At 40.0% G+C, this 20,262-nt stretch overlaps 1 protein-coding gene across 1 annotated transcript in view; it reads left to right on the plus strand.

The window, feature by feature from the left end:
* LOC121859049 overlaps nt 1-20,262 on the plus strand; it is a 73,873-nt gene that overhangs the window by 31,400 nt on the left and 22,211 nt on the right. Inside the window, exons 2-3 of the mRNA XM_042355707.1 lie at nt 2,145-2,251; nt 18,607-18,820. Of these exons, the coding sequence (XP_042211641.1) occupies nt 2,145-2,251; nt 18,607-18,820 (321 nt within the window). The remainder of the gene's footprint in view (nt 1-2,144; nt 2,252-18,606; nt 18,821-20,262) is intronic.

Raw genomic sequence — 20,262 nt, forward strand, 5'->3', positions numbered from 1 at the left:
CACACAGAGACACACACGCACACACTCTATGGCGGACCCTGAAAATCTCAGTTACAAGGAAAAATCGAGTTAGACTTTGATTTCAACCCTATTTTCTTCAGCCATATTGTCTTTCAACTAAGTACAAATCAGTGTATCTGTAAATTAGAACACATTGAAGGAGATAATTATATTTTAGCAAAGATTAAATGTTTCTCGAGTGATTTATTACGACTTTATATATCAATTAAGTTTATTTACGTTATTCGGTAATTACAAAGTTGAAGTGAACGCCGGTAGTTTGATAGTGTATAGGATAGTTCATCGTCTGACTCAAATAATACTAATATAACCATCCACTAACACTCAACCATCTACCAACACAACCATCCACCAACACACAACCATCCACTAACACAACCATCCACCAACACAACCATCCACTAACACAACCATCCACCAACACAACCATCCACTAACACAACCATCCACCAACACTCAACCATCTACCAACACAATCATCCACTAACATTCAACCATCCACTAACACAACCATCCACTAACACAACCATCCACTAACACAACCATCCACTAACATTCAACCATCCACCAACACAACCATCCGGGAAACATGATAGAACACCACAACATTACTACTCACACACGCTTCATTACACCACTAACTCCTACACCTCTAAGATTCCACACCTGTTAATTTGTACCTTGTTTAGAGGTGTAGTGATGATGGTGGTATGTGATGGTGGTAGATGATGGTGGTAGATGATAGTTGTTAGGTGATAGTTGTATTTTTATCATGATTAGAATTGTCATGTTAATATATACTCGTTAGAGATCTAGAAGCTAGTGGTGGTAGGTAATGGTGGTAGATGATAGTTGTAGATGATAGTTGTAGGTGACTGTCGTGTGTGTTATCATGGTTGAGATTATCATGTTGCGGTGTATGCTGCATGATGGCTCGTATATAACAGGATATAACCAGTGTGTTTTGTCTGTAGCGTCTATGATCAAAAGTCGTTTGTTATCATGAAGGAATTTTATATAATACCATTTTCTTTTCTTTTAATCTGTATTACTGAAGGTGGAGATTGTTCTTGTTTTTATTTATGCTTTTGTTTTTCTATGTTTTCTCGTCCAGTAATTCTTTTGTTTGTATTTACATTGATATTACAGGTTAGTTCCCCCTCAAGCTTTTATTATTCGTATTTATTCAAGATTTATCGATAAATATTGGAAATAACTCAATGTTTTAATACTTGTTGGGGTTAAATTATATCTTTAGTTAGACTTTTATTATTATTATTATTATTATTATTATTATTATTATTATTATTATTATACCATCTTACGTATTTGATCAATAAGTTATTAAAATGATTGAGTCTCCATTTCCATATAATAATCTTGTCGAGGAATGTTAAATTACCTTCATAAAATATTGATTACTTATACAGTAGACCCATCCGCTTATAGATACAGAGTTACATCATTAATATTTAAAGACATTAATATGATATCTTTCCCTCAAAACTAATGATGTATAGTATTTAGAATTTCGTTGAATCGCGTCAGTTAGGTTGGGTTAGGTTAGGTTAGGTTAGGTTAAAAATTGTGTTTATACTCTTGCATTATTATTATTATTGTTATTTATTATTATTGTTGTTATTATTTATTATTATTATTGTTATTGTAGTTGTTGTTGTTATTATCGTTGCTGTTGTTATTATTATTATTATTATTATTATGTAAGAGTAGTATTATATGTATCAACAATAACGTCCTTACTCCTTGGTCGTGGTTAGAGGCAACTCCAGCCGGGTGTTGGTGACTCTGGTGTACAATAGAGCGTAAATCCTGTTGGCGTATATCAAACAGCCACACAGGAGGTCTATATCCCCCAACGTTGGATATTGGTTTTTGATATAAAATGTGAAGTAAAACCCTTATTACCTATATTATTCTCACTGGGATTTTAAGACAGCTTATACCAACTCGTGCCAACTCATACCAACTCGTACCAACTCGTACCAATTGCCAGTCTACAAGATGTACTCATAAACTTATTGTAACTCAATTAAATCTTTCTTAAACTCTCATTAATGACTGTTGATTTAATTCATCTCTGTTTATCTCTTTATTCTCCACAGATGATGACACTGTGGCAAACACGACGCCCCGAGCTGGTGTTATTGGCTCTGACGATAGTGGCTACGAGACCATCCCTGGCAGAGAAGAGCAACTCTGGTGGTGTAAGGTTAGTGTCGCCCGTCGGGAGTGATGGGATGGTCCCCACAATCACCCCCACGTGGCATTACAGCAAGTTTTTTGATCAGTCTATAAATTTAGTTTCCAATGGCCAGTTTGATGGTAGGGATATGTTGGAAGCAGGGCTCTCAGGGGCTTTGTCAGTTAAAGGATAAAATGATGGTCCTGTAAATCACGACGTGTCATGGATTTAGGAAATCTGGTTAAGAGGGAAGTCTTAGAAGCTGGTGAATGGATCCGTCCCGCAAGGCTGGAATAGGCAGGAGTGAGAAAGACTCATTCTAGACGAAGTAAAAAAACTAAATTTATGTGTTACATAAGACCAGAGGAGTCTGGTTGGTGATGGCGGTGCTGGGGTGAAAACCCAACCGGTTTCGACTTCTTTATTGATTTCCAATAGACACTTTCTATGCTAATGGCGACATAGTCTTCCCTAAGCCACAATAGCACCTGAAAGGGCGTGTGCCTGTAAACAGTGACGGACATTGAAAATAATTATCTTTTGGGGTATTTTTGGTTTGATGCAAAAGGCAGGATTATACGACCCGAACTTGACTTGGGAGGATAAGAGGAAAGGTGTTTATCCCACCAGACGTTGATAAGGAAATCCTTTTATTTTTTTTCCTCGACGATTTCGCGAGGAGACGTGCCATCAGGATACAGAGGGCTTTTGGTTCCCTCTTCAGGGCGTGAGGAGAGCGGGAGGAACCCTACCGGAAGAGGATAGTGGCTGTGTGGGGGTCAGGATTGAGAGCTGTCGACCATGCGAGAGGAAACTTCACAAAAATTAAAGTGTTTTTCCTAGTGTATAAAAAAGTATATACACAACAAAAAGTTTTATTTCTATATTTTTAATTTCACTGATTTACAAAAAAAAAATATACAGTATATAACAAAAACACTAAAATTAATTCCCAAAATGTTCAAGTCAGATTTACATATTTAAATTTATATATACTACTCCTTAGTGTTTTTTCTAATTTATTTTTTCGTTGATTTTATTTTTAGCCCCGCCAGGTCCCGCCGATGACCTGTGCTGGGGTGAGATATTCCCCATAAAAATAAATAAATAAATAAAATAAATAAATAAATGAGAACACGCTTAAAGTTCTTCGTTGTTGAAGTAGATACCATTAACCATTAACCGCAATATTATTTAGCATCAAACCTAAATAATATATCACATTCTGTCTCCTACTAAGAGCTTATAAGAAATAAAATATTTCTGAATAGTCTAACAGCGTAAAATAATAATGCAGAATCTTACTGTCAATAGCAGATGGTACTTGGTATGGCTTTCATATCCTTGAGCCATTCATGAAGACTGAAGGATATCTATTGATTTTTTTTTTTCGTGAATGCAGTAGAATGAAGAAGTGGTTTCATTTATATTTTGGTAGGAAGGAAATTTAGTTGTTGTCAGGGAATTTTAAATATGAGGGTCTGATATGATGTGATCAGTTTCTTATTTTGATTAATTATTTCTCTTTCACACTTGTTGATTTTTTCCCGTCATCCTTGATTATTCTTTTCGTCATGCTTGATTATTTTTTCCCGTTATGCTTGATTATTTTTTCCCGTAACGCTTGATTATTTTTTTTTCCGCCATGCTTGATTACTTTTTTCCGCCATGCTTGATTACTTTTCTTCCTCCACGCTTGATTGTTCATTTACGCTACATTTCAAAATTCATAAAACTAACAATATATATTTTTTACAGTCAATATTACATGATAACTTCTGATTTTCACGTAACAACAAATATTAATAATGTATTACAGTACTATGGTATCAGGTATTAATCATCATATCGTCAATGGTAAGTTTATCGTGGGTGTTTTTATCATCAGAAGAAATAAAATGGGAGGGTTGATTTACAGGTGATTAATTCTTTCATATTGTAGAAAATTCACACATACACAATATAAATTATCCTATTTCCTTCCTGATCGACTCTCAAAGGACTCTTAGGGATTTTATATCAACTCTCCTACACCTCATAAGTCCTATCGTGGTGATCCTAGTGCCATCCTTCAGGTCTTGTCGCAGTAAACATGATAGAGGAAGTTAGGTCATCAGGGAGAGGAGGTCATTGGTCAGAGCTTAGTGTGGGGAAGTAATGGTCAAGTTAAGTAATAAATAACCCCTCTGTCTGTCTGTCTGTCTGTCTGTCTGTCTGTCTGTCTGTCTGTCTGTCTGTCTGTCTCTCTCACACACCGTGATATAACACCTTTAAGCATCCCTGTTCATTTTGTTATCATATTACCTTTCCATTTCATCAATAATTCCTTACAAGCGAAATACACTGTGATAATTATTGATATATAGCCGGTGTATTGTACTCTTGAATCCCATCATCATCATCATCATCATCATCATCATTACTATCATTGTCATTACCATCATTTTTATTTTCATTATATACGCTGTATTTCATTGTATTAAAAAAACTTTACGAATTACGCTGAATTTATTGGAATCTGGAATTCAATAAAACTTCCCGATGCCCAGAAATAAACCTGAACTTATCGTCTATATTCTCTCACCCGACAACACAATGTTAAAGATTCACTGAAATTTGACAACAGGGTAAGAAATAGGGATAAAATCTCGACCAGTCTCCAGCGGCGCGCAGTATTTCTGGCTAGACCGTATCAGTAATTGTGGGTCGGGGAAAAAAAAAAATCTGGACATAAATTTGGCGATTTTAACCAGTATTGGGGTGGGTGGGTGGGTGGGTGGGTGGGTGTGTGGGTGGGTGTGGGGGTGGGTGTGTGGGTGGGTGGTGGGTGGGTGGGTGTGTGGGTGGGTGTGGGGGGTGGGTGTATGTGTGTGTGTGAACCTAATTATGCCGTCTAGTAACCTAATCTAATCTAACCTAACCTAACCTAACCTAACCTAACTCCTTAAAAAACGAAAATACAAGAAACTGTGTAAAGAACGATGACTAATATCTTCTACTCTTGCGCAAAATACAAAACAAAAAAACCTTATCAGTGAGGTCAGGAGAGGCGAACACTGCACTGATCAAACGAAATTCCCCCTAAAATATTATATAATCATTTGGTTTGTTAGATGACTATTGCCTTAGGTATAAAACTGCTATAGTTCACAGCTGGGAATGAATATGAAGTGAAGACTATTTATGCTCTATCAAATTAAGAAAGGATTTAGGAAGCTTATGACTTGTGTTCCCGCGAGGCTTTTCAACCTAATAACTAAGATATACATTTAACTACTCAGAATCGACTCAAAATAATATCTGACCTGTGTTGTATTCAAATTGGATAAGTGTATCAATTTTTCCACTAGAGATCCAGAGAGGGCCTTCCCACGGGTCAAGTGTAAGTGCATGAGGACTCAGGGGTACTCGGTGAAAACAGCTGCTGCACTGGTCAATATAAAAATGGGTATGGAACCGAAGACGCAATGGTCAAAGGTGAATGTTTATCGCTGTACCGCCGACGTCTTGATGTTTGATAAAGGTTGAAGGTAGGGTTAGGTTAGGTTAGGTTAGGTTAGGTTAGGTTAGGTTAGGTTAGATTAGGTTAGGTTAGGTTAGGTTAGGTTAGGTTAGGTTAAGATAGGATCGAATAGGTTAGGTAAATTCATATTAGACTAGGTTAAGTTAGGTTAATTCAAGATAGGTTATACTGGTAGGTTATATTAGGTTACGTTAAGTTAGGTTAGGTCTGATTAGGTTTGGAGTAGGGGAGGTTAATTTAGATCAAGTTAAGTTGGGCTGGATTCTGATTAAGTTGTTCAATTAAGTTAGGGAATAGTCATATAACAGGCAAGTTCCTTTAGGTTATAGTGACGGTAAATCAAATTAAATTATACTAATATTAACTTAATTAACTTTATATCAGGTTAATGGTGAATTAATAACAGGTAGAGTACAGCTCTCGGATTCTTGTACCCTCCAGAAGCAACGTAGCTAAACGAGGCTGAACCATCACCCACTAACTGCCACACACCTCGTTATACCTGTAATAAACGAGGAGATTTAACGCTTTGTATAATCTTTTCTTTCTCCTTTGGCGAGCTTGGTGGGCGGCTGAGGTTATGGCAGAGTCGAGAGCAGGAGATTTATGGTTAATGGGTGGAAGCTGTTGTGTTATGGTAAGGGGAGGAGAGACGGGAAGGACGGAGAGAAGAGAGGGGTGAGGGAAGTGAGGGAGGGAAGTGGGGGAGGGGGGTAGACAGACTTATTCATAACTCCCCAGTCCCCCAGTTCCCGAGTCTTATCCCCCCCTAAGTCTCAATTCCCCCCTCCCTCCCCCAGTCCCCGAGTCTTATCCCCCCCTAGTCTTATCCCCAAGTCTCAATCCCACCTCTCCCCCAGTCCCCGAGTCTTATCCCTAAGTCTCAATCCCACCCCTCCTCCCCCAGTCCCCGAGTCTTATCCCCCCCTAAGTCTCAATCCCCCCCCTCCCTCCCCACTTTTTAGCCTCTTCTACTCCCCATCATCACCCTTCTCCCCAGCCTTCACCACAGTCTGTCCTTTAAAGAGTTATTCTGATTTCATAAATAATTAATTCTCAGTTTATCAATTTTATTTATATATTCATTCTATTCATTTATTTAAGTTATGTATTCATCTTATTAATTATTTATATATTTATCATTTATTTATTTACGCTTCCGGAGAGAGTAAAATATTTTTGTCAGGTATAAACTTTGGTATTCGTTCGTCTACCTGTATCACACACCTGGACAAAAAAAAAAATCACAATATTCAGGTATCAGAATTTAATCCCATCAAGTTTCTGAACCAATCATCAAAATTTACACCAGACAATAACAATTATAAACTAAATATTTCCTTCATATTACACTTCAACATAACCTAACCTACACTTCAACCTAACCTAACCTAACCTAACCTACTACACTTCAACCTAACCTAACCTAACCTATTACACTTCAACCTAACCGAACCTAGCCTAACCTATTACACTTCAACCTAACCTAACCTAACCTATTACACTTCAACCTAACCAAACCTAACCTAACCTCAATCCTCAAGTACTGTAGCTACGTAACTATGCAGATTCCAACTTTATGCCTTAGAAATATCCCAGAAAAAATAGTCAGCAATTTACTACACGTATTTGAGAATCCCCCTGTACTGTATGTGGTAATTTGGTTTTCTTCACTACACATAATTGAAAAAAAAAATCGTGAAATGCAAATAAAAAAGTAATTACTAAAAGGTAAAGAAACACAGAAAAGTCAGTCGTATTAACTTGGGATGTGTCTACCGTGTTGGAACAAAAAAAATATAAAAATATAATTGGGAAGACTAAATCCTGCCTCCCACACTCGCCATTTCCCTTCCTCCCACGCCCCTCTTTCCAGCCCCCTCACCGTTTTTTCCAGTCTCCCGTGCACCCCCCCCCCTCGCTCCTCAGCCACGGAAAAACATGCCTGGCTTAATTAAGAGCCTCAGGATAGTACACTTTAATGATCACTGGTTGTTGGGAGGTTATCATCATTGTCATTATCTCCCTCACCACCTCCCAAGCTCCCTCACCACCTCCCCAAACTCCCTCACCACCTCCTCACCACCTCCCAACTCCTCACCCCCTCCCCCAACCTCCCACCCTCCCCAACTCCCACCACCACCTCCCCAAACTCCCTCACCACCCTCCCAAACTCCCTCACCACCTCCCCAAACTCCCTCACCACCTCCCTAACTCCCTCACCACCTCCCAAACTCCATTATTTCCCTCGTTAACAACCCAGTTTCTTCCCCTACGCTGAGTTTTGATCGAGTCTGCATTTTGAAGAAGAGAATCATGAGGTCATTTGCGTTTCTGACTGGTGTATAAAAAAATCCTTATGGTCGCTCATCAAGAGATAATCGAATAGGAACTTCTTGTGAATTTCCAAAACGTCTGAAACACTAATCAACTTATCCGTAACTTGGTTGAGTTTCCGTCGAACTTAGAGTAAACATGAGGGGATATTTCCTTTGGGGTTCATCTCTCTCTCTCTCTCCCGTCTTCCTTAACGTTTTAAAGATGATGGCTAACCTAACCTAACTAAACCTAACCTAACCTAATCTCTTAAGAACAATAAGACTATCCCTTGAATACAATGCATTTTATAGGCACTCAAAATAACTACCTATACAAAATTGCGTTGAAAAATTATAAAGCAAAGGATGAAGGATTTTGACAACCCTACCGAGACAACAGGAGTCACAGTGTTCATTCTGAAATTCATCGATCGCCCTAAGTAGAGATAGTTTTTTTTGAATGGCTGTAAATACTTCCTTTAGTAGGATGTTTAAGGGGTTAAGCCATGGTAATCAAGGGGTTAAAAATCACCTACGATGGAAGAGGTGATTAGAGATGATGACCAGAGAGGATTTATGTCATTATATTCTTACTAAAGGAGATATATAATGATAAATAGCTTAGGTTTATATAATCTGGGAGATGCGGCCACACTGGGGGTGATATATTGCCGCAGTTTTGATAGACCGGGGAGATGAAAAATGGGGTGATAAATATGCCTTCTCGCATCTCGAACTCCTCCCCAGCCTTCACCAAGTTTAGTCTCATCGATTTACGTATAATACATAACTCCCACGAAGATAAATCTCATCCCTTCTCAATAATAACATTTTTACTGGTCAATACCCTCGTAAAAACACGCACAGGTAATAAATCTCCATTCGCTTGCCGTAGTAAAATACCACTTCACTCGATATTAACTTCCATTAATTTTCAATATACCATTTGGAGCCATGGCTGAGTGGTTATAAACGCTCGTATCCTGCCCTGGTTCGAATCTAAGGCGTCTCAAGTTTCTCCTTTTATTGAATTGGTTCCTGACTTTTATAACTGGGGAAATATAGGTGGTTGAATCCAATGCCATACACAGTAACCACCTAACTCCATATGTACCGAAGTCTTTATGTCCTATACCGTACAACACATCAAGGGATATCAAGAAAATGGAACCTAATTCTCACTATTAATCATAAAATCCTTTCATTCGACAACATTCTTACTTATCCTTACTATCAAATACACAACAAAGCAATATTAAGCGTTATCCATTATCAGTAAAAATAAAAATCACCTTTATTTATAATGGTTACAGGATAAACACATTACTTGGAGCAGGGAGGTTGTATAATATATGAGAACTTTAGAATCAATATCCGTAGAGTGAGTAAGTACCTGAGGCATATGGTGGTGGTGGTGTGTAGTGGTGTTGCAGTGGTGGTGGTTGTGTGGTGGTGATGTGGTGTGGTTTAATGGTGTGGTGGTGAGGTGTGGTGGTGGTGTTTGGTGGTGAAGTAGTAGTGGTGTTTGGTGGTGAGGTGTGGTTGTGGTGGTGTGGTGGTGGTGATGTAGTAGCGGTAGTGTAATTGTACCTACCCACCTATTTCTCAATTAAAATAGGTAAAAAAAAATAGCTAAGTAATTGCTAAGATCTCAAACTGCGATACAAAACAAATCAATAATCAAGTTTTTAGGACGATTTCCAAGTGTTATAGGATTCACCAAGTCTCATTTAATAAAGTTTGCGTTAGCTGTTTGCATCCCAGCTTGTGTCATTCATTAAGGGGGATATTAATCTTACCTTGCTCTTAACCTGATGAAATTAAACTGGTCATGTAATAATATTGACAACCTCGCTGATACGTATCATCCTCATCGTGAAGAGCTGTTATTGGTGTGTGTGTGTGTGTGTTTGTGTGTTTGTGTGTGTGTGTGTGTGTGCGTGTGTGTGTGTTTATTCATCTCTCCATATATCCATTTTCTATCATTTCCCTTACTATCCAAATTTATTTATTTTATCTTCTTTATGTACCATTTCGCTTCGTTCTCACCAAACTCATCCAAGAATCGAAAAAAAAACGAATAAATAAGAATAACAAGAAAACTGGGGTAGAGACGACGAGAGACTCAGGAGACACTCACAAGGTAGAGAGTCAAATCATCTTAGTAACTGGGGACCTAATCCATTACTCCATGGCACACGTCACCTCGCCCACACGACACCTTGACGACGTATCTGTTTAACCTGACCTCCTCACTCTCTTCTCAGGTGACCAAGGTGTGTTGAGGGGGTACTGGGGTATGTTTGAGGAGGAGGTTGGAGGTTGGGGTACATGGGGGGGTTGGGGAGGGTGTGTGGGTGGGAGGTTGAGATGTGTGTGGGTAGGAGGTTGAGATGTGTGGGGGGTAGGGATGGGGGGGATATCATTAAACTCTACCTTTGCTTGACAGAGATAAATGGTGTTTATATTTTTACTTAAGTTAAATTACTCCAGTAAAGTCGGTGAAATTAGTTATTAATATTATCAAAGTGATTTCTCTTGTATACAATTTTTGGCGTGTTGAACTTCACCTCCTCAGCACTGAATGAATTAGAGTCTTCGTATAATTCTGATTAAGCTTCGTATAAATTAAATTTTGTATACCTGTACCTGGAGTTAGTTTTTATCACCTGTAGATCAACCCCCCAAATATCACCCTAATGCTACCAGGTGAGGTGGGTTGGGTTAGGTTAGTGTTAGATTAGGTAAGGTAAGAGTAGCGCTAGGGTGGTTAATAATCAGGTGAAATAAGGTAAGGGGCTGATCTTCAGGTGATCCACTATTATGTTGATATTTTTTCTGTAATTCCTTAAGTCATATGATGCATAAAATGTCAGTCTGCATGAATTTCACTGACATTATTTTTAGTAATTTCCTAAGTCGTATGTCTGAGTTTGATGTCAGTTTGTCGGTACAGTCTGGGTTAAAATTTCGCTCCCTCCCAAACTGAAGTAGTTTCGACCCCAAACGAAATACAACAGCAGTACAGCACAGCCTCACCAGACGAGAGTTAGGGTAAATAAGTTCAGAGATTATTCCCGTGACTCAGTTTCACCACAGGGAGCAAACTTTTGTCCGCGACTCTACAGAGGGAGGATCTCTCAGTCCACGCCCCCATATAGGCCACACAGACTGGCGGCCTCGAAATTCCTAACCAGCACCTTCGCTGGATGCATCCCTCCCCCACCTCCAGAAACACACAAACCAGGTAATTAATCGGTGGTCAGCCAAGATAAACAGGTGAACACCTGGGAGCCGGCGAGGGAGAGGTCTGCGGTGGAGCTGATGACCCTCACTGACCTCGTTCCGAACCACGCCGGGAATAGGTCAAGAGGGAGGCTGGAACAGGTTACTAATATATAACAAAGGGGAGGAAATAAATGTGTTTTTAAATACCCTCTTCCAAATGGGTGGTGGGAGGAATAATAACGATGGAAAACTGTATACGTATTCCACTTGGAGATATATCACTTTGAAGAGAAAGGTAAACACGTAAAATAACAGAAGAGTAAATGAAAATAATAAAACAAACTTTACTCGTTACACAAAGTTTTGTTCATTAATAAGCCGGTCATTTGGTGTCAAAATATGTTGAAATTTAATTGGTTCGAGTTATGACCACTTATCTGCGCTCGCGTTCAGTTGTTACTATGAAACACACTGAGTGGAGTGGTGAAGGATGTAAGTGTCTATAGTGGGAAGCGACACAACAACTATGCTTATGTTAAGGTTAGTCAATTAGATATCCCAAATAGCCTTAATATAGATTGCAGAAGATAATGGTAATATCTCTCCATTCTATAATATGACCTTAAGGTTGGTTGTGATGTAGGTAAACCATACCAATACCAACCTTACGCTCACGACACTCAGCAAACATATTCGCTGTGCTTAACCTAGTTGGGATAGGACCTTACTCTCCCGGGCTAGTCCTTCACACCACGTGGCTTGTTGGCTGAATATAACTCATTAATGTTCTATGTTAACCATTTTATAATGTATTTGTTGTCATTTCTACCTTGGAACTTATTCTTCATCGCTACTTAATTCTACTTGTGAACTGAAATTGGCTTCATTCGCTACCATAAATGCTTTTAACTTTTAATTCATTAAAACAATGAATCATTTTAAGTAGACCGACTTGGTTATCTGAAGTCCCTGAACTATCAACACGTCCAAGGCTACCCAGTAAGACCCTGCCATAATCTACGCTCTCACACTAATGCTGAAATTAATTCATCGCTTCTGTGGCGCGTTACCAAGTGGATACGAAATCTATCACGGACTGACAGACGGACGGACAGCATCGTTGCTACACTGTATATCCCAAAACTTTGGAGCCGGAAGGAGTAGTGCGAGAAAGAAATTTATCGACGGTTAACAAGGAACGACGCTCCCAATAAAGTAGAACGAATTAGTTTCCAATTTCATAAAATTGAGACAAATTGGTGTTTGATGCAAGCTTAGGAAAACGTGGCATCCCTAAAATTTACATCGACAAATACTTTCATGTTGTTGAAACACGAGGAGGTGGTCCAATGCTCCCGGGTGTGAGGACTGTCCTGAGGCATGAGTGTGAGGACGCTGCCACACGGGAGGAGAGACTCAACTCACCGGAAACATTGGTCTCTGATGACGAGCTGTGACGGTCAACACTGAACATTTCAAGATCAAATGGTTCTCTGGCCTAAAAGGCCTTAATCCTAATCGCCTTTGAGGCATTACGGTCATGGGCATTGCGTTTGGGACCCGTTATTACTAAGCGTCAATCCAAACGGCTAGGTTAGGTTGTTACCAATTAGGGTTGGGACCTGTCTGACGAATCAACAGCTGATAGAAAGAACATGACGCCTCTAAAACACGAAGCCGGTTAGTTTATAGCCTGTAAAGCAGGGTAATGAAACCGTGACAGCATGGTGAAGGTCATCTTATCTACGTGTAGCAAGAACTTTACAGGAGAGATACGGATGCTTCTAAAACAGGTGAGTGTGATCACTGTACCCACTTGTATGGAAGAGGTGAGGCTCTGACGGGAAGAAGGTGGGAGAGGGAGGACTCCGATACCATCATAGACGGCGTGAGGGAAGAGGAGGGGGAGTCTTTCATATAGATAGCGACTGAACCACAGGCGGCCACAAAGACGGTGTAATGATAAGGAGTGGGTCCGACGTCCGTGTGAACGAGTGGAGGCATCACGTTGACTCACTGATAAGGGAGGGACACCGACGTCCTCAAAGATGGGGAAGAAAGGCGTAACGTTCCTTTAAAACTGTTGTGGGATGCGGAAGACTCCAGACTTAGTTGATGAATAAAACGATAATCAATGAATAAGATAACTTGGACGTACCTGAGATATGGCGTGTTAATGTCCCTCGAGGCGCTGTTTTAACTCAGGCTTACCTGGAAAAAGAACAAATCCAGTTGAGATCACCTGCCGTCAACCCCTCACCACACACACACACCTATATGATTATTCTCACTTAACTTACAGGAACAACTAAGTCAGAACAAATGATCTTAAGCAATAGTTTATGCCAAGTGAATGATTAAGAGAACTTGTTCAGTATGTCAAGAACACAACAGTTGTATTATTAGTAGTTACCTTGTGCTGGTGGTCGTGGAAGCTCAGGTGCCACACAGGGTCACTTTCTGGCACAGTCTTGACACTTTTATAGCACAATATACACATTGCGATAGTTCAAGACACTTTGCAACACACACGTCATTGATAACACTTTACGACACTTTACGAGAGTTTATAGCATCAATGGCACTTTATTGACACTTTACGACATCAATGGCACTTACGACACTTTGAGAGGCTTTACATCACCTTACAACACTTTTCGACACCGTATGCCAGTCACTATTGTATGTTGTTTTGACACTTTATAACTTCAGAGACCTTATGCCACTTTAAGACACTATGAAACTACAGTATGAGTATATGTCTTTTTACGCCACTTAAGAAAACTGACGCTTTAGGACACTTTAGGTCACTGGCACTTTAGGACACTGACACTTCATAGCACTTTTTCATTGTTCACAACTTCAATTATACGACATTTATTTGACTTAATGGCACTTTATCATACTTACTGGCACTTAAAAGCGCTTTATAAGACTCTGGAATATTACATGAATCTGTGACATAACGTGACACTTTTGGGCACTTCTTAACACCTTATGCCACTTTACGACACTTTACACTACTCGTACGTGTTTTGGCTCCCACAATTACTTTATAACACCTGTAGGTCTTCACGACACAAACACAGGCGCTTGCATTTCGGCACCTCAGCTATCTAGAGAGATTAGAGCGCCTGGAACTGCCTTGCTTATACTACAGACGGGAAACGAGTGACATAATTGAGGTGTATAAACCTCTCAAAGGACACTAATCAGTCGAGTGTCCATACCTGGAGTTGACGGACGTCCGCTCCACAAGGGGTCACAGCTCAAGGATGAAGAAGCCACAAGTCCAAAAAACTGAGGGCAAACTTTTTTCGGCGTGATAATTGTGAATTCGTGGAACAATCTTATAGAGAGTGTTGTAATAGCACCGAGTGTGAGCTCTTTCAAGACCAGACTTGACCAGCACTGGAGCAGGTTCAGATACATTCAGGAGCCGGTGCATACCCAGTACTTGCCAACAGTGCGTAAACAGAAACGTGACCGATCACCCAAGTGGCTAACGAGCTGATCGGTGGTGAAGAGGACAAAAGTAAGAGTTAATTTCAGTCTCTTCACCGGCTATTTGTGTTTGTCTTAGCCTTCATGAACGTCCTTACCGGCACTAAGGCAGAGACACCACTGTGTATGATTTGTCTTGTTAGAGACCTCGTCGCCTCTGTTGACATCAAGGAAGATAGAAATATATACAGGGAGGAATTAGTATATCATTCTAGTAAGGTTCGGCCCCTGACTGCTGCGCCGTCTCCCGAGAAGCTCCCTTATTATAGAAAACGTACATGGTGCTTAAGAAAACGGATTTAATTTACCCATAACTATTATAACTATTTTCGGCATCAAACTCCCTCATCATAGAAAACGTGTAGCTGTCTAAAGAACGATCATGTCTTTAGCGAAGACTCTTCTCATAATCCGTCTACGAATTTAGTTTTAGAATCCATTGCATAAAAATGTATGGAAGAAATCTACATGATTATTTTTGTCCATCTCGTACCTTTGATTAAGGATTATAGTTTTTAGACAGAAATAAGGTAAATAAGACCACTGTTTGTTTATATATTGAACAGTCTCCTAAAAGTATCGCTAACCATGGGGGCGAGGTGAATCGAAGCCTCCCGAGCAGTGTTACTCGACGTGTTTCTGAACGGTTGGTACCTCTACGTCCGGGACCTTTGAGCATGAACGGTGCATGAATTAATATAGCTTAATGTATTTCTTGTTATAATAAACTATCTACAGTAGCACGCCATAGATGGATGACTCCCTCCCCATGCCATAGGTGGATGACTCCCTCCCCCCATCCATTCTTTCTCCTCTCCCATTTCCTTTCCTTTTCTTTCACTACGTCCCATCTCATTCCTCTCTCATTTATTTTCCTTTCTTTTACTTTCCTCTCTCCCTCCCACCTCTCCCCCCCCCTCTCTCTCTCTCTCTCTCTCTCTCTCTCTCCTTCCTCCTTTTTGGCTCCGCTGTTCTGAAATTAATCATCGCTAAATCCTAATATATATATGAGCGACCCCCAGAAGTTTACCTCTCCATCAGCGCGGTTTAACCCTCCTTACCCTCAGCCTTAACCCAAGTCAATGTTCTTAAAGGTTTACACACGAGCGTAACAAACAACTAGGTCCAGAATATTATGAAATGGTCTAATTAACTGAATAAATTTTGTATCATATAGTTATTACAGTAGGTAGTAGGCAGGTATCAAACAGGGAGGTACTATTGCCTAGGAATATATTGGAAGCATAATGTGTTGTCTAATGGTAGACCCTGCTGCTATATGGCATCACGAATATTGTGACCAAGTTTCAGGTTGCTCATCTGACTCTCTGCCTCATTTACACACAGTTGCAGGGTCTCACTTGTTTCTCTTACTTTGACAACACAACATACAGTACGTTTATCATCTCTCACTAAAAATGACCTGTGCTCTGGTGGGTTAATGCTCGTAAAAAAACAAAAAATAAAACAACCTCGATAAGATCTGCCATGTTCAGTCAGGTCACACCGGATAGCCCCTCTCTTAAATCTGACCCAAGCTGCTATCAACCCTAAGTCAGTGTAGCGAGAAGGAAGCGTGGTATTGCTGGACTACCGATAACTACTTTCCTGCGTACTGAATTATGTCTGTTTCTTAAGTAGACGTGCGTAAAAGCGTATTTCATGCTTTTTACTAGAGATTCTTTATTTTATTTCCCGTTAACAGACGTACAGAGAAGAATACCCAGCATAACTTACCGAATTTACGAATTATATCATTCACAACCACTTGCGTAAAAGCGTAACTTAACCAATCCTCTAAGTTTATTTTCCTTTTACAGCCCTTCACTTACAGACGAGCGTAAAAGTGTATTCCAACGTTATTCGCCTGGCACTCTCAACACGTTAGAACCAAGCGAGGGTACAGTGCCAGTCCACGATAGTCGTCAACAACTTTTCAACTATTCCACCGGGACGGGAGGAAGAGGGAGAAGGGAGGAAGAGGGAGAAGGGAGAGGAGGTTGCTCTTCAATTCTCTGTGAACTCTTGTTAACCCAGGACGAGGCTAGAGTGACGTTCGTGTGAGGTGCGTGACGGAGGTACAGTACGTGATGGAGGTACAGTACGTGAGGGAGGGGTACAGTACGTGAAGGAGGTAGAGTGCGTGATGGAGGTACAGTACGTGAGGGAGGGGTACAGTACGTGAGGGAGGTACAGTACGTGAGGGAGGTACAGTACGTGAGGGAGGTACAGTACGTGAGGGAGGTACAGTACGTGAGGGAGGGGTACAGTACGTGAAGGAGGGGTACAGTACGTGATGGAGGTACAGTACGTGAGGGAGGGGTACAGTGTGAGGAGGTAGAGGCGTGATGGAGGTACAGTGTGATGGAGGTACAGTACGTGAGGGAGGTACAGGTGAGGGAGGGCAGTAGTGGGGAGGGTGTGAGGGAGGTACAGTACGTGTACAGTACGTGTGTACGTGAGGTACAGTACGTGAGGGAGGTACAGCGTGATAGTGTACAGTGACGGGAGACAGTACGTACAGTACGTGAGGGTACAGTACGTGAGGGAGGTAGGTACAGTACGTGAACAAACAGTACAGTACGTGAGGGAGGTACAGTACGTGAGGGAGGTACAGTACGTGAAGGAGGTACAGTACGTGAGGGAGGTACAGTACGTGAGGGAGGTACAGTACGTGAGGGAGGTACGTAATCGCCAAATCCTAGTTTAAACTTGAATTGCTAAAAGTTCATTATATTTAGGCTTTTAAATCATTGCCATGCTATCGTTGAACCCCTTAGATTAAACACATATTCAGGTGTGTTTAGGAAGGTACACAGGTATGTTATCTCCACCATACAAGAATTATCATCAGAAAAAACCCGATCTGTTATCTTTTGTTTATATATATCTCGCATTGTTAGTCTCTAAATTAACCCACATCGTCAAAAGTTAACTAACAGACGACTTTTGTTCTCTAAATCCAAGAAGTCTTTTTTTTTCCTTCTTTTTTTTTACGGGGATTAACCCACCCGGGCACAGGTCACCGACTCACATCGGGACCTGGGGGGCGAAAATGTAATAATAATAATAACAATAATAATAATAATAATAATAATAATAATAATAATAATAATAATAATAATAATAATAAAGATCAAAGTGAAAAACAATATAGCCTATGTATGTTTTGTTGTCAATAGTAAGAGAAACAATATGAAAGCTTTCCTCCATCGGATCCAAATCCTTTATGGCCCAGACTAAGAGGATCTGAACCTATTCCCAGCAACTACAATGTAATCCTCACACAACCCCTCCCCCCACACACACATACACACACACACACACACACACACACATCTACTCCAGACCTCCTCCAAACTCCAAAGTTTAATTACACCGCTAATACCCTCATCGCTCCCCTTTCCTTTCTTCTCTCTCTCTCTCTCTATCCCCCTCACTCTCTATCTTCCTCTCCTCTTCTTTGTTATCTTGGCAGTCCCACAGGGGTTCTTGTTATCTTGGCAACCACTACAGATATTCTTGTTATCTTGGCAACCACTACAGATATTCTTGTTATCTTGGCAACCACTACAGATATTCTTGTTATCTTGGCAGCCACTACAGATATTCTTGTTATCTTGGCAACCACTACAGATATTCTTGTTATCTTGGCAACCACTACAGATATTCTTGTTATCTTGGCAACCACTACAGGTGTACTTATTACCAAAAACAACAGCTACAGGAATCCTCGTTATCAAAAGATGTTATTCAAGCTTTCATATTTTAATTTCAACTAAAACTATTCTCACTCCCTTCCTCCTCAGATGGGAGTCCCCCTCGTTGTCTAGGCAACCGTTCCTGGCGTCCACGTTACCAAGACAACCGTTGGAGGTGTTGTCAGGAACCTTACAACAGGCCGGCCAGTTGGTGAATCGAGTTCGACCCATTATTCCAGATGGTCACAGGAGGTTTCAGTTCTATATGTTTGGGGGGGACGGCCAGCTGGTGCAGAGGTGGATGTCTCTACAGCAAGTTCAGGTGAGGAGATGGTTTATTGAGTCAAGGTAATAATAGGTTCTGTGAGTCCAGGTATTTATAGGTTAGGTGAGTCCAGGTAACGATAGGTTCTGTGAGTCTAGGAGAGAGAGAGAGAGAGAGAGAGAGAGAGAGAGAGAGAGAGAGAGAGGAATACACGAGTGACTGTAGCATGATTAATACATATTCCTCCAGTTGCCCTGATGAAAGCCTAAGATAGAATGAATGAATAACTAATACAAACGATAAGGAATAAAACAAATAAAGAGACAAATATAATCGGATAATAAGAGTTAAAAATAAAAATAAAAATAATAAAGAATAAATGAAGAGAGACAAATAACCCGATTAAAAAAAATTAAACATAATAGAAATAAAGAATAAATAAATAAATAAAAATAAACTAGTAAATAAAGTAAATAGCTAGAAAAATCAATGAATATAAATAACACTCAAGCACCTTTAAACACCAGGTGAATCCCCCCTCCCCCAGAAGCAAAATTTTAAAGACGAGAAAAAGTTTTCATGATGTAGACGAACTAAAGAGACACTTAAGAAATTAGTTTTATGAATAAGTTAAACTGATGTGTAAGACAAGGTCTCCAGCAGCCGGGGAGGAATACCGGGGAGGAAAACCGGGGAGGAATATCGGGGAGGAAAACCGGGGAGGAATATCGGGGAGAACCATATGGCAACATCTGGCTGGGAAGAGTGCCAAGTGGTGGGTTTTAGTGTAAGAGGATGAACAAAGGCAATGATAGATTCAAACACACAGTTATATAATATGTTACACAGTTACACGTGTTTATATAATGACTGAACACACTACGATGTAAACAAACACATAGTTGTCACTTTTCACAAAACATGCCAGTCACTGTACCAGGTGAAACTGTGGCCGACTGTACCTCTTTTCTGTATTCACTAATTTTTACCACATTTTGCTGAATAACACTTCGCCTGTAGAAAAATAAATTATTACTAAGCTCTCTAACTATAATATTCAGCTTAGGTTTTAAAGGAAACATCCACTTTAAACATTAACAATCAATATGTTTCCCTTACTGCATTTGACTCAACTGTTGAAGACTGTGTGAACAATAATGGAAGTCAGAGCGTGACATGACTGCAGTTGTTGAGTTGCTTCCTAACAATTTACCCAGCGGAGCGTGACAGGAATAAACACGTAAAGATGCCTAATGTTGATTAAATCATAGAGTTAAGTGAAGACAATTAGTAGTTCCTCGTATACCAGAAATTATTAACGTGGAAGGGCAGTACGTAATTAAGACAACCAGGTGATTTTATAACGAAATGGAAAAAAAACAAAACATTTATGGTTATCCGGCCTCTTGTAATTAAATTTACTTGTTCATACACCTTTATATGTATATTTTTATGAAATATGTATATCAGCTATACAAACATATATTATTTGCAAACAC

The sequence above is a fragment of the Homarus americanus genome, unplaced genomic scaffold, assembly GCF_018991925.1.
Source record: "Homarus americanus isolate GMGI-L3 unplaced genomic scaffold, GMGI_Hamer_2.0 scaffold594, whole genome shotgun sequence".
In the NCBI taxonomy this organism is placed as follows: domain Eukaryota; kingdom Metazoa; phylum Arthropoda; class Malacostraca; order Decapoda; family Nephropidae; genus Homarus; species Homarus americanus.